The sequence below is a fragment of the Perca fluviatilis genome, chromosome 3 (assembly GCF_010015445.1).
Source record: "Perca fluviatilis chromosome 3, GENO_Pfluv_1.0, whole genome shotgun sequence".
In the NCBI taxonomy this organism is placed as follows: domain Eukaryota; kingdom Metazoa; phylum Chordata; class Actinopteri; order Perciformes; family Percidae; genus Perca; species Perca fluviatilis.
Genome location: NC_053114.1, coordinates 2,141,286 through 2,155,863, shown reverse-complemented (window position 1 = coordinate 2,155,863; position 14,578 = coordinate 2,141,286). Strand labels below are relative to the sequence as shown.

Genomic DNA, 14,578 nt, shown 5'->3' with positions numbered 1-14,578 from the left:
AGAGAAAGAAGATGGACATTGATTTCTTGGCTCTGCCTGCTCGGAGCACAGTGGTGTGGCACACTCACCACAAGTTACTGCATTTGTGCGTGCGTGCGAGCGAGCATGTGTGAGCTGAAGGGTTTGCACTGTGTGTGTGTGTGTGTGTGTGTGTGTGTGTTTGTGTGAATTACATTTGTGATGTGTCTGGCTGAGTGCGAAACCAGAGTACTTATTGCCTTTGTGGCAGCCTATAAATTCTAAATTTAAATACCTCCCAATCTGTCCTATCATGAAACAGCATCAGTACACCCACACACTCAAGTGGCACTGCAGGAAATCTGCCTATCAAGCCCTCCATGCCGCATTCTTCCGTCTCAAACCAGCTGCAATTCACTACGTCAACCAAAAGGTGGTGCTCTGCTACTCCAGTGTACTTCCTCACTGTTTGTGAACACAAAAGGAGGAAGCAAAGCTTGGACCAATTAAAATAAATTACACTAATAGAGGAAAAAGTACAGTCTTTATATAAAAGAAAGATAAATGTTAATTGAGGATTAAGTGGCATTGCAAATCAATGCCCTAACAAGGATGAGACCTGGAGGAGAAAAGCCATGGGAGGTTGGAAGAACCTCTGCATCCAACACTTCCTGTGTGCAGAATACCAATGAAGAGCGACAACACGCAGGCAGCCTATCAAAGCATCCTTTCATTCCCCCTATTCACATTTCCACTGACCGCAGCACATACAGAAAGCCTGGCAGGTGGGAGAGATAATAAAAGGCTGTATCTGAAAGCTGTATTTCACACGTCTGCAGTGGATGCTATGTGTGACAATGTACAACTATTTACTGACAATCTCTGCAAAACTTTTAATTCAAACTTAAATGCTCAGATGGGATTTTTATCGCTGCTGGGTTGGTGCCCTTAATAGTGTAAATGTAACCGTTGGTGTCACAAAATGCACATAACAGATTTACTTTTACAGCAGATGCTGTCATCCAGAGGGACTTAGTGTGCAGGTATCTCAGTTTCTGCTTAACTGCTGAGACGTCCAGTCTGGAAAATAAAATAGCACTGTTTGTCAGAACAGATAGGGGCTACAAGGTCACCCTAAAACTATCTCTAGTTTTCCCATGCCAGTTAAGATGTAACTGGGGGGGTGAAAGTCGTACAGGGAGGAGGAGGCAAAATGGCTCCGAGATGTCTGCATGTGTATCAGATTGCCTGTAAGAATTGTAGCATCATACTAAGCCAAGTGTGTGTGTGCTGTCACTCTGAAGATGCATATAAGCCTGGTGTTCTTGTTCACTCATTTGAGAAACTGACTCCACACTGGGCTGCGGCCTTTTGTGAAATCATGTTACTCCTATTTGCAAATATATCTTTAATAAAATACAAAAACCCAACTTGGTTCTAGTCTCAGACTGTCTTATTTGTTTCATTTGACTAAACTCTGAAAACGTCACCCCTGCTGCAAAGGAAACTTCCACTACAAGGTCTTTGGCGGGAAAATCATCTTTAATCAATGATTTTATTATTAAGCACAATTTTGATTTTATGTTTTTAACTGAAACCTGGTTAGACCATAATAACAGTGCTGCTGTTCTCATCTAGTCAGCTCCTCATAACTTCAGTTTTATGAGTGAGAATAGAGTGAATAAGAAAGGAGGTTGAGTCGCCATTTTGTTTAATGACTCATGCGTTTCCGAGCCCCTAAAACAGAGACATTTGGAAACGCTAATGACCTCGTTTTAGTTTGAAATCTCCGGGGTTGCTTTGTAGTCTGAACGGGAAGCAAGAGACCTTTAAAACATGCTGATGCAGACACCCAGGTGCACTTCCTGATTGGGTATTATCAGTCCCATGTAACCCCCTATTAAGTGATCCTTTTACCGGAAGAAAGCAAAAGACATCAGCCTTGACTACAGGTGGTTAATTCAACATGGATACCAAGTTATAGCTGTTCCTGATTTTGTTGCCTATTTTTGAATTGCAAGGGAAACAAATGATGTTTAAGGCATAGTGCTGTAAATAGATTTAAGCCTCTATGTCATGTCCATCAATGGATACTTAGATGGATACTTTAGTTTCAGTTTCTCTCCAGTGTTGTCGGTGTCTGTGTCAGTGGCGTTCCTGTCACAGCGCGGAGCAGGCACACTTTGCTCCTCCTCCCCCCTCTTGTGATTTGATGTTGTACCGTCATGTGACTCGGCGGCGCCGGGCAAACAAGCACGCAACCAGCCGGGCCCAGTGGCGGCCAGCAGCACACACACACAAGCAGGACAGAGACGGAGCAGAAGAATGGCAGAGAGGAAGAGGAGCGCCGTGTGGCTATATTTTCAAGCGAAAAATGAACGACAAGCTGTATAAATTGTAAAAAAAAAAAAAAGGCTGTAAGATACAGTGGTAACACAACAAATTTATAAAAGCATATGAAAATTCTGTCCTGGGTTTTAATTTATTAATAATCCAAAGGAAAAATCACAAGACCACTTAAAGGTCATGAAAATTCATTCAGATTTAGCAATTTCATGATGCAGCCTCCTTAATTATTAAAAAGTATCGGTATCGTATTGGCGATACTGGCCCTGTATTTACTTGGTATCAATGCCAAATTTTGCAGTATCGCACACCACTACCTTGCATGCCCAGTGTGTGTGAATGGTCTGCAGTATGTGTTTATAGGCATGTTAGTATGGATGGAGAGTAGTTGTGAAACGGTGCTAAAGCGCTCATATGGACGGAGATCGTTAACTTTTAAAACAAAAAAGTGTGAATGTAGCCAACTTCGCCTGCTAAAGCCACATATTAGCTGGATTTAAGGCTGAGTGAAGTTTTAGCTAATCGTGCTACAACTGTGATGATGGGACTACTTTCTGTGTAGAGACAACTATTTCTATTATTTATGAGCTGTGGCAGTCTTGTACTGCCCCACATTTTCCTAATCTCTGAGTTATTATAACCAATAGTCATAACTGACAAAAATATTAGAAGGTAAAATGCTGGAATTTCCCTTTAACGTCTTTTAAGAACTGCAGTGTTTGTCTAGAGTGTCTTTTTAGGACCTTATTTGGATGACTACAACTGTTGGTTGGAACAGCATCATGTGTGAAAGTCTTCGACAAACTAAAATGTCGTCCACAATGACAATCAGATATGGAACTGGGAGAGAAACAGCTAAAAAGAAGGCTATTTTTGGGCACCGCAGCGATTTGCAACAGGATAAGCTTTAGGGTTTACAGGTGGGAATAACACGTCGCAAAATGTAATTGCCACTTTCCCATTGTCAAGCAGCTGTTGTCAACACAATCAAAAGGCTGCGAGGGACGAGGTGAGGCGAGGTGAACAAATGTAGCCCGCAGCACTGGAGATGGCGATGACTTCCGAGATAAACATATTCTGTCGAGAAAGAAGCGTCTTTCTGGGCTTGGGTTTTGGATTTTAATATTCAGCACAGCGGCCGCTGTGACTCACAATTGCATATCCATCGGAGAGGCTGAGCACCACGCAGCAGAGCGAGGCAGAGGGAAGAGGAGGAAAAAGGCAACAGGTATGACAGTTCAAAGGCAGATGATGGACCCGGAGGGGAGAGTTGTTTGGTGTAACGGACATAACTGGGGCGGGGCAGGATGTAGCACCTAGAGGGGAAACGGGGTTAGAGACGCAGATGTGACAGATATAGCAAGAGAAGGGGCAGAAAGTAGAAAAGAGGCCTGGAGGAAAGAACACAGCCCGCAGAGATGACACGATAGGAGAAATTGTTTGTTTATCGAAGGTGACGTGGACAATAGACGCTACATAACAGACATGACAGATGAGGGACAGATGCTGGGGAGGACACCGTGGTTTGAGTGACGGATATGACAGACCATGGGGAGAAAGAAGACTTCAAACACCACACATGCAGATGAGGGACAGCATCTAGAGGAGAGAGCAGGGTTTGAGTGACAGATGCGATGGGGAGTGAAACAGAAGTTGGAAGGAAGGGAGTGGGTGGTGTCACAGATATGACAGAACAAATGGTGTAATCTGCTGGAGATAAAGAAGCAGATTAGACAGGGTGGGAATAGTAGCTAGTGTTGGACTTGTTACTCATGAAATGTTCAAGAGACTGTAAGTTCCTGACACTGAGTACCTTTATTTTGTTAATAACCAAGTAACCAAACAGATGCGATGTCCAGTAGTCTGTCATCTCGTTGAAATGTTTACACACACAAAAGATGGGCAGTACTTCCATCCGAGTGAAGTCAAATTTTTTTTCAGACTGGAGTATATCAATATCAATATCAATCTTTGAGTTTTAGCTGTTAAATATCAAGTTACTTACAGTATGACTTTGGTTACTTAAAGGTAAACCTTTAAATTCAGATTTTAAAGGATTTAAAATCAATGAACAGATTCACTGGTAGATTTACATTTGATTAAATTCTATTGAATGCCATCCCTTTTGTTCAAAACGATGACTTATAATAAACATTGCCATCGGGGATTTTTAGAATTCAAAAGTTTTAGGTAGCAAATTTCATTTTTCTGATGCAACTGGGCTGCCACGAAACTTTAATGTTTGGCTTGTAAGAGTAGCGTTACTGCTGAAATGAAAATGCACATTTTGTTCCATTTCTCATAAACAGAAAGAGTCCTTATCATTTTACTTCAGTAGACTATGACTCAACACTCGTGACGACCATGATGGGTGTAGTTTACATAAGAAAGACACAAGGTGAAGCGGAGAAAAGACTAAAGCTTAAGTGACTGATAAGAAACAAAGATAATGGAAAACAAGGTGGGAAATGTTTGTTGAACAAAATATAGATACATGATAGCTGTTTTTTTTCTTATCCTTAATAGATTGAGTACGTATCACAACGATGACACCTATTAGGCTAATTCAAAACCCATTATGTATTATCTCAAAACAGCTTTAAAGCTGTTTCTCTTAATTCTTCAGTTTTCAAAGTTACTGGGATTTCATCCAACTGCAGCCTACAGCTCTTTCTTCTATTCTCTTCGGCAGGAACTCATCTGCTTCTTCAACCCGTTCAACCCTCCCAACTCGGTGAAATACGGACACTTGGTCAGTGGCTGTCAGCATCAGATACAACGCAAAAATCACCCTTTAGTGTCTGTATGGGACGCACCGGGCAGAGCAGCAGCTCGACCGCGGCGCTGTGAGATGACGTAGTATTAAGAGGGAAAGGGATAGTGAGTAGAATGAAAGACCGAAAATCTGCGTAAGGAGGTTGGTTGGGGTGGTAGATGGGTCAAATAACACAGGACTTTTACCAATCAAAAAGTGACGCCAAGAGTCTCGACCAAGCGTGTCTAAATATGACGCTAAAGAAGACTTTCTGCGTCAATAACAAACGCCAAAGGCAAAGGCTTTTTGACGAGATGAGAGTGAGAATGTGTTGGCTCCTTTTGACCTCCAATTATTCAAATGAAGGAGTGGAACAGTTGTTAAGGTATTGATGGAAGGGATTCCAAATCAACCATTCTGAATCAAGTCTTTCATCTCTTACAGAGCTGTCTAACGTGCCCTTCCGAGAACATATTTGGAAAGCCACTCAGCTCTACGCATCTGCAATTTGCCGGATTGACACAGTGACGGCTCCGCCATTATGCTGATGAATCAATATAAGCAATCACTGTTCGACTGATCAATCACTTCTACCAATCTTGCTGTGATTGATGGGACAATCAAGAGGAAAATCTTAAGAGCAGGAAGTCATGGACCGACGAGCAGATGGACTGATCGAGCTAGAACTGCCGTGATATTGACAGCTAACTGCTGAAATGTAATCTGGCTAACTGTAATACTGATTTGTGTAGTTGTTGTGGTGGTGGTGGAGCGGCATCAATAATCTTTTTACAGTTTCCTCCCCTCAAATTTCCATCCAGTCGATCACAGTAAACAGGAATGACTAGGACTTTCCTTTTTCCAGTTAAGGATGGGCCAATACACCAAGCACAAAAGCACTGCAGCTAATCATGCACTGCAAAATCTCTGCAATCAGTGAGGTTTCAACTGACCCGAAACCTCACTCACAAAAACCCCAAAACGGGCTGACAAAGTCTGATTGCCAGTTACATGATTGCATACTGCAGCGTTACTTTAGATTGTGTTTCTCCATTAGTTTAATGTGTTTTAACTTTTCACTGCAGGCTGTGCATTTTTTTCAGCTCCCCCTGCCTCCCCCTGCCTGTAAGCACCTTGTAAACTTGGTGACTAACCAATGCTTGACCAAAGTGTGCCTGTGTTACCTTGACCAGTTCCTTCTGAGGCCAGATCTGGATGGGCTCCACCTGCTGGGGCGTCTGGGTCTGAATGCCATAGGTGTTCAAAAACACCTGAAGTCTACACACACACACACACACACACACACACACACACACACACACGCACACACACGCACACACACACACACACACACACACACACACACACACACACACACACACACACACACACACACACACACACACACACACACAAGGATAACTGAGTAAAAAAAATATGGAAAATGCAGCAAGTTCAGCTGGGATTAGTGTACATGCGGGGAGAAGAGAAACTGTATACGTGTGTAAATGTTGCCTTGATGCTGAATGCTGGTGTGAATGTGTACTTAGCACAGATAACAGGCAGATGGTCTCTCACACACGCGCGCACACACACACACACACACACACACACACACACACACACACACACACACACACACACACACACACACACACACACACACACACACACACACACACACACTTTAACCATTTATTTATGTCCACATGAAGAAAAATGGTACAGGGACACAAATATTACAGACGCAGTACAATACATACGCAAACTCACGGACCAGTGGCATGCAGCAGGTCTTCACAATATCACTTATAAGCACACACACACAACAAACATTTATTTCATTGTTTGTTAATTTATATTTCTTATAAAAAATGCTGGAATTACTGCAACTAATTATCCCCTAAAACTGGACTAAACTTTGTTGTGGTTCTACAGCAGCTGTTGACCTTTAAATCTGTCTATACAGATTCACCTTATGTAAATCTGCAGCTCTATGTTAGTCTTTGAAGCTACGGCTGTGTCAGTAGAAGGTCAATACATCTGTTGGTAGTGTGTTTTTTTCTATAAAAGTCATGTAAATTGGGTCAATTGTAAAAGCTTTAGTGGTTATTGAAGCGCAGTGTATATTGGAGAGCATAAATGGACTGCAGTGAGAAAGACGATGCACGAGTCCTGTTGGGGACTTGCCAGCAGCAGTAAGTGAAGCTACAGGTTAACAAGATTCGCAGAGTTGTTGGACCTTGTTTCACCACACACACACACACACACACACACACACACACACACACCCAAGCATGCAAACACACAAGAACCCACGCACACAATGACACCAGTGACAGATGATGGCAGAGGTCAGGGGTGAGCTGCATCTTTATGAGCTCACCACAATTACAGCACTGAAAGAGCTGGCCTGCAACACATTAAGAGACACACACACACACAGACACACACACACACACACACACACACACACACACACACACACACACACACACACACACACACACACACACACACACAGACAAATACATAAATATGCAAACACACATTACCTCTGGCTCTCTGCAATCAGGGCCACATGAATCACAACATCATTGTCTATGGGACCCTGTGAAAGAGACAGAACACAGATATTAATATTAGGGGTGGGGGAAAAAATCGATACAGCATAGTATCGCGATATTTTTCATGGCAATACCGTATCGATACACAGACGCCAAGTATCGATCTTTTATTATATATGTCTTGGTCAGTTTGTCTGCTTGACAATCCCATTTTGCAGCAATAAAATTGAAGTGAGATGAACAAGCAGAGAAATGTATCTTTTTACATAAAACAGATGTTGACAAAATTGTCCTTTGGGGACATCATTTGAAATTGGGAAAAATCTGAAATTGGAAAAAAGGTAATACATTGCAATATATCGCAGAATATTGCAATATGTTTAAAATCGCAATAATATCGTATCGTGACATAAGTATCGGGATGATATCGTATCGTGAGGCCTCTGGTGATTCCCACCCCTAATTAATATGTGGACAACATCTCTGCTACATGTTGCATCAGTGGACATTAGAGTGAGTGTGAGTGTGTGTGTGTGTGTGTGTGTTTTCTTTCTTGAGAACGTTCCTCCTTTGGCAACACTGGGCGTACCCCCGCAGACCCCTCTGCGTCTACACCGGACCCTACGCCGTAGCCTGACCTGCACCTCTCGGAAAACGTAACTACACGTCGCAGTGACGCACGTCACCCGGCCGTGGCTTGGCAGCATTGCATTTCCCCCGACTCATTTCCTGGTCCTCCTTCTCCATAAACATGAGATCAAGGAGAGGGTTAACTTCTCCTGCTCCAGATTTACCACCGTGGTCAGAAAACACTTTGGTTCTCTCACTTTGTTTCTCTCTTCTCTGTACTCGCGCCGAAGCTAATCGCTGTTACTCTCTCACTTCTCCCTCGCTTCATCACCCACTCCCCACACACACACACACACACACACACACACACACACACACACACACACACACACACACACACACACACACACACACACACACACACACACACACACACCAGCTCAACGCACACACCAGCGCACAAGTATAAACATCAGGCCACTTACGTAGGCTACGGCGAAAGCTCTGCGTGGAGTCTCCGCAGAACCATAAAACAAGCTTAAATGTTCACTGGAACTAATGCAAACCTGTTGAATCTGTACGGATGGCTTACAAACATTTAGATTCAAGTGCTCGTTCTATTATTCAGGCCGCACACATCACTTAGTTTTGCTTGCATTTTGTTTACTAGGATTGACATTTTATATGTTAACTTAATGTCCTTTCTTTGGCAATGCTGTACGTCTAACACCCACGGCAATAAAGCAAACTGGAAAAGAACTGAACTGAAAAGAATTGATCTGTGTGTGTTTGTGAGAAAGAGCTAGACAGAGAGAAAGAGAAAGAGAGACGAGAGAGAGAGGACGAGACAGTGGTTAAAATCAAGATTCAACTCACTCGCTTATAAATTGACAGTCTGTGTTATTGCTACCTCCTCTCTCACCCAATTTAAATGAAAGTAAAACTCTGAATAACCAACAAAGGTTGATGAGAGACGCGGGAGTGCTCGGCTGGGAGGGAAGGAGCTGGGAATGAAGAAGGACAAGGGAGATGTAAAAGGAAAGGAAGAGCAGAGAGGGAGCGAAATATGAGGCGCCCACACAGTGAGATGAGTTGAAATGACATGAAATAGAGAAGCAGAATACAGAAAAAAATAGAGGTAGAGAAGCATGACATTTATGATTAATAAAAAAAAGGCCAATAGCACAAAAACTATTTCAAGAATATTTTAATAACAATTGTAAGCCTTTTATTAAGTAGAAATCCTGGGCATTTGCTGCTTTTTTCAATTTAATTTCAGCCTAAGGCTTAATAACCCGTGGGAGAGGGGACTATGACTAATGGCCAGACAAAGTCAGAAATCGGAATAAGTCACTCGGCTGTGGTAAATTGTGGTGGGTATTTGACATGCAACAAACTAAATGATTAAAAGAATAATCAATAATGAAATACTCATTAGTTGCTGCCTAGTCTATATCGACGATGTTCCACTTCCAGGATTGCTCCGGTGCCGCTGGAGGACTATGGTTAACTGCTCCTCAGATCTCTGCAGGGTAAATCCAGACAGCTAGCTAGACTATCTGTCCAATCTGAGTTTTCTGTTGCACGACTAAAACTACTTTTGAACGTACACATGTTCCACCAAAACAAGTTCCTTCCTGAGGCTGTTTTGCAGAGGCACCGTGGCTCCGTCCGGCACTTACCGCTGCCCATGGCAATTGTGATTGTTTAAGAAATGCCAATAAACCAGAGCATGATTTTCTCTTATCCCAGAAATGCTGTGTGGACTAGCCAGACCCTCCTCCGGAGCACTGTGGAGGAAGGTCTGGCAAAGCGAGGCTAGTCGCTGCCCTGTAAGCCATCATTAGATTCCCACAGTTTGTGTGTCATTAAAGCTGATCTCAGCAATTTAAATTGCCCAGTTCACTATTACATGAATTTAAAATTAAAGTAATTTGCCATTTGAAACCTGGCTGGCTGCCAGGTTTCTGTTAAAATCATGAAAACAACACATAACAAACATACATAATACAGCTGATGGTATTCTAGATGTTTCTTATTGTTAGCAAGCCCCAGGAACAGACAAAACCATCAATAAACTGACTGATCCTACTAACGTGTATGGTCTTTGTATCCAAAGCCTGATATATCTTATTCATCTGTGCCATTCAGCTCAATTTTTGTACAAAAACTATTAAAAACACATCAGTGAGTACTGGATTGTTACACCGGGTGACATGATCCTTAATTACTATAAAAAGACACACACTGTAGATTACTTTGAGTCAATCCCACACACACCATCCTGTTGCTGCAAATACTCACTAGTGCACCAAATGTGTATTAATCCGCAGCTGAAAATAGTCCCTGACAAACTATTTGCTCAGTTTTGAGCAATGTTTGCTAAAAACTACAGTGCACATGTGTTTTAGGAAATAGTTTAGGCTTTTTCAAAAAATGTTTTTGTGAGCTATATTTTTTAAGATTTACATCTTCAGGAGGGACAAATGGGCTTGGGGCGGTGAGCCACAGAGAAGGTAGGGAATGGAATGATAAGAAGATGAAGATGTTAACTAAAGTATTGTTGTTTTGGTCTTTTTGTGGAATTTTTTGACAAAAAATTATGCAGACTAACACCAGCCTTAATGTTAAAATTGTAGCATTCTTCATCTCCACTACATAATTTCGATACCTAGTCATGTATTAACACTTTCTTCACACTATCACTCTGTCACAACGCAATAAAACTGCACAGTGACTATTATAGAAGAACAAAAAAAGCGATAAAATAAAAGAATTCATGTGCTGTATACTACATAAAAAAGTTTTCTGGCAAGCTAAGTCTCCTCAAAATGAGGTAACATCAGGGAAGATGGAACTAAAGCAATACAAACACATTGCTTTTCATTGCTTTCATAACTGTGGCCCATCAGGGAGCCCATCAAGGAAACACTTTATAGCACTACAACAACATACAGTCACAATTGGCCAGAATGGAGCAACACATCACTCATGTTGCCTGCAGTGTGAATACAGGGTGTGAAACAACATGAAAGAAAGGGAGAAAAGAGGGAACAAGCAGTCGTTTCAGAGGTGTTTTCTGCAGTAATCTCAGAACTTTTGGGCTGGTGGACCATCAGGAAAAATACAGACGAGAGACAACACAGTTGCTTGTCTTGTATTGAAGGACCTGAATACATCACACAGAATAAATCAAATGTTCCAGAAAGAACCTTGGAAAGATTTCGATTTCTCTTACAAAAGCCGGTTTTGTGTTTTTGGAACAGAGGAAATGGTAAATACATGTCACTATTATCTTCAGCAAAGAAAGACACTTTAAAAAAAAAATTCAAATGTGTGTCTTTTTACTACTATTCTAATTCATTATAAAAAAAAAGTCTGCATTTTTTTTCTTTCACTTTTGCTTTTTCCTATACGAGAGTTGTGCATTGTTTTATTTATCCACATGTAAATGTCTACCTGTGCATGTGCTTTGGTGCCTTTCATCTTCTCCATCTTTATTTGTAGAAGTACCTTTCATGTGTAATTTATATCTGTGTGTGTGTGTGTGTGTGTGTGTGTGTGTGTGTGTGTGTGTGTGTGTGTGTGTGTGTGTGTGTGTGATTGAATTGTAAGCAGAGACGATCATCTTTATTGTGCTGAGTGACGGTCTATTCAGGGCCATTTATGAAGCAGGCAGCAGCTTGTGACTCACAGGAGCAGCAGCCTTTCATCTTGTTCTCATTGTGGGGATGCACACGCACACACACACACACACACACACACACACACACACACACACACACACACACACACACACACACACACACACACACACACACACACACACACACACACACACACACACACACATATATACTGATACATACATGCACACACAACACTTTTGCACATGATGGCACACAAGCACTGACACCGGCATGCCAAGATCCTCAGATTCAGTCAGTGACAGAACACAGAGCCAAGGAAAAACGGCATGCTTGTGGATACAAGCAGACGCAGACACACACACACACACACACACACACATTTTGTTTGGTGGATAAGAGCTGGTTTCAGCCAACAACCTCGTTATCATCAATCAGAGAGTAGAGTAGAGAGTGAACAGAGAGAAGGGGATGGCTGACTAGAAAAAACACACGGTTGAACACAAATCCTTCCTGATGAATGAGGGAGCAATGGCTTCTAAAATGCTGCGATGCAACTCTCTCATTAAGGCTGGTCTCTGAGCAAACAAAGGACACATTTGGCGAAGGAGAAGATATGGAAATGCATAATGGAGACACAGGAGAACTCCCCCTCACTACTGCTCTCTACTCCGTGCACCACAGTCGAACCGCAGCGACAGGCAACCGCAGAGAGGAAAATGAGATGAAATGTTTCTTTAAACTACCTTTTTTAAAAGGCACCCGAAAAACAACAAAGTGACCGAAACGGTGCAGAGTCTGAGAGGAAAGAGGGAAATAAAAGATGTGTTGTTTCACCACAGGGGCTCTGCTGCAGACTGCTAAAAGGTAGTTAACTAATCACATTAGACCCTGAGTGTACCTGATGCTGCGGCCACTGGTCTGATGTCAGCACAGCACAGGCCACACCTAACAGTTTAAAAATCTCTGTAGCACTCCATGGAATTGGATTTCAGACTAATTAATGGAAAGAGGACAAAAAGCTGGTAGAGCAAATGAGCTGCCATTGAATATAGGTAATTAAAGTTCTGAAACTAATAACTGTAAGTATTGTAATACACAGTACAAAATGAGATGGACTGGTAATGGAGATGATGTCTAAACAGTAAATTTGATGAAAAAATACTTTGACCCTGTCTTTCATGCCACGCTACATGCCAGCTCCAGACAAGTGACTGACAAAGTTGTTGATAAGTTAGTGAATAAAGAGGAACGGTTAGCAGCTAAAGAGCCAGATATTTGCCCAGGGGATGGTGGAAACTAAAACAGAGTTAAAAGGAGAGTAAGTATCAGATTTAAGTTCATGGGGCGGACCCAAACACGACTCCAAATTAATTCTAGAGTTGTTCCATAACTGCTGATGTTTAAACAAGCCACGTTTTGCTAACAAGTTCACCATATCAACTTAGTCTTGTGTTTGCAGCTATTTTTCGCTGCCCCAAAGTGGCCAAAGAAATCTGTTAATGTAGGCGTAAGCATATAAATTGAGGTTTTGAATTTCCATTACTTTGTCAAATCTTGTTTTATGGATCAGCAGGACCTGATGCTCTCTAAGTCACAGTACAGTATGATTCAGCTTTAAAATTGGACTGCTCTTCTGAACTATTCTTGCAAATACACGGCACCGAATATTAAAGACGTGCGTGACAAAGAGAAATTCAGCTCACCAGCCCAGAATATTGAATATCTAAACACTGTACACAAGAGGGCATGGGCAGGTGGCCACCAAGCAGAACTTGGCTCTGTTAGCCTGAGGTTTAGGGGTGAAGTAGAAAAAGATCATATAATCAGTGCAGCAAGCCTGTACAACTGCACCAATCATTTATTAAATCATTGAATACCACTGAGTTTTTGCCTCAAAGTTTCTTTAGTGACTTAATATGGAAATAAAATTCATTTATTCATGAATTAAGCAGAACAAAGCTAAAGCAATCCAATGAAGTATTTAATATGAACTTGAGAACCCTTGTAGGAGGAGTGTTTATAAAAAAGAAAACATGCCGTTCAGGCCATCAGTGAAGAAGTATGTGGTTATAGCAGGAACTTGCAGGTGGCTGGGCGATTATTACACACGCTGAAGTTGTGCCAAGAGCTTTAAATATGGAAATGAAAACAATAGAAACCCAGCAAGAAATATTTTAAAAGGTTCACTGGTTCCTTCTGGTCCCATATGGAGCATCCTGCAGAGTTTGGTCCTGTCCAATCCGAGGCAAGTTTATTTTTAAATCATTTTACCGTCAGCATATATGAAAGGACTTGTAGAAAGGGGCTTAATCAACACTCAGTCACAGAGCCAAATGATACACTGTAACACTGAACCACAATAGGAATTGCATAAGTCTGTGCCAAAAGGCCTTTAAGAAAATCTTTGTGCAGCCAACACAAAGGGCTGCAGCAGCAAAAGGACTTTGTCTACACCTAGAAAACAACAACTCAGCACTCCTGCTGTCTCAGCTCTATGCTGAGCAAGGCTTGTCTGGGCCAGTTTAAAAAATGTTTATTCTTAGATGATAAAGCTGCAGTTATTTCATAGTTTTATCATTATGAAAAAACAATGAAAAAAAGGAAACTACACAATGAAGAGTCATCTGATTAGCCATCCTTCAAATTGTCTAACATTCATACAATTCTACCTGTTCACCTTAGGTTCTGCCCACTACAACCACAGTGTCAGGGTGAAGCTTATATGATAGTAG

General features: G+C 41.8%; 1 protein-coding gene across 3 annotated transcripts in view; it reads right to left on the bottom strand.

The window, feature by feature from the left end:
• Window positions 1-14,578, bottom strand: part of phkb (phosphorylase kinase, beta) — a 143,292-nt gene that overhangs the window by 26,891 nt on the left and 101,823 nt on the right. For all 3 annotated transcript variants that reach the window (XM_039794589.1, XM_039794588.1, XM_039794587.1), the window contains 2 exons: window positions 7,615-7,670; window positions 6,244-6,337 (listed from right to left, as the gene is read on the bottom strand). In XM_039794589.1, the coding sequence (XP_039650523.1) occupies window positions 6,244-6,337; window positions 7,615-7,670 (150 nt within the window). The remainder of the gene's footprint in view (window positions 1-6,243; window positions 6,338-7,614; window positions 7,671-14,578) is intronic.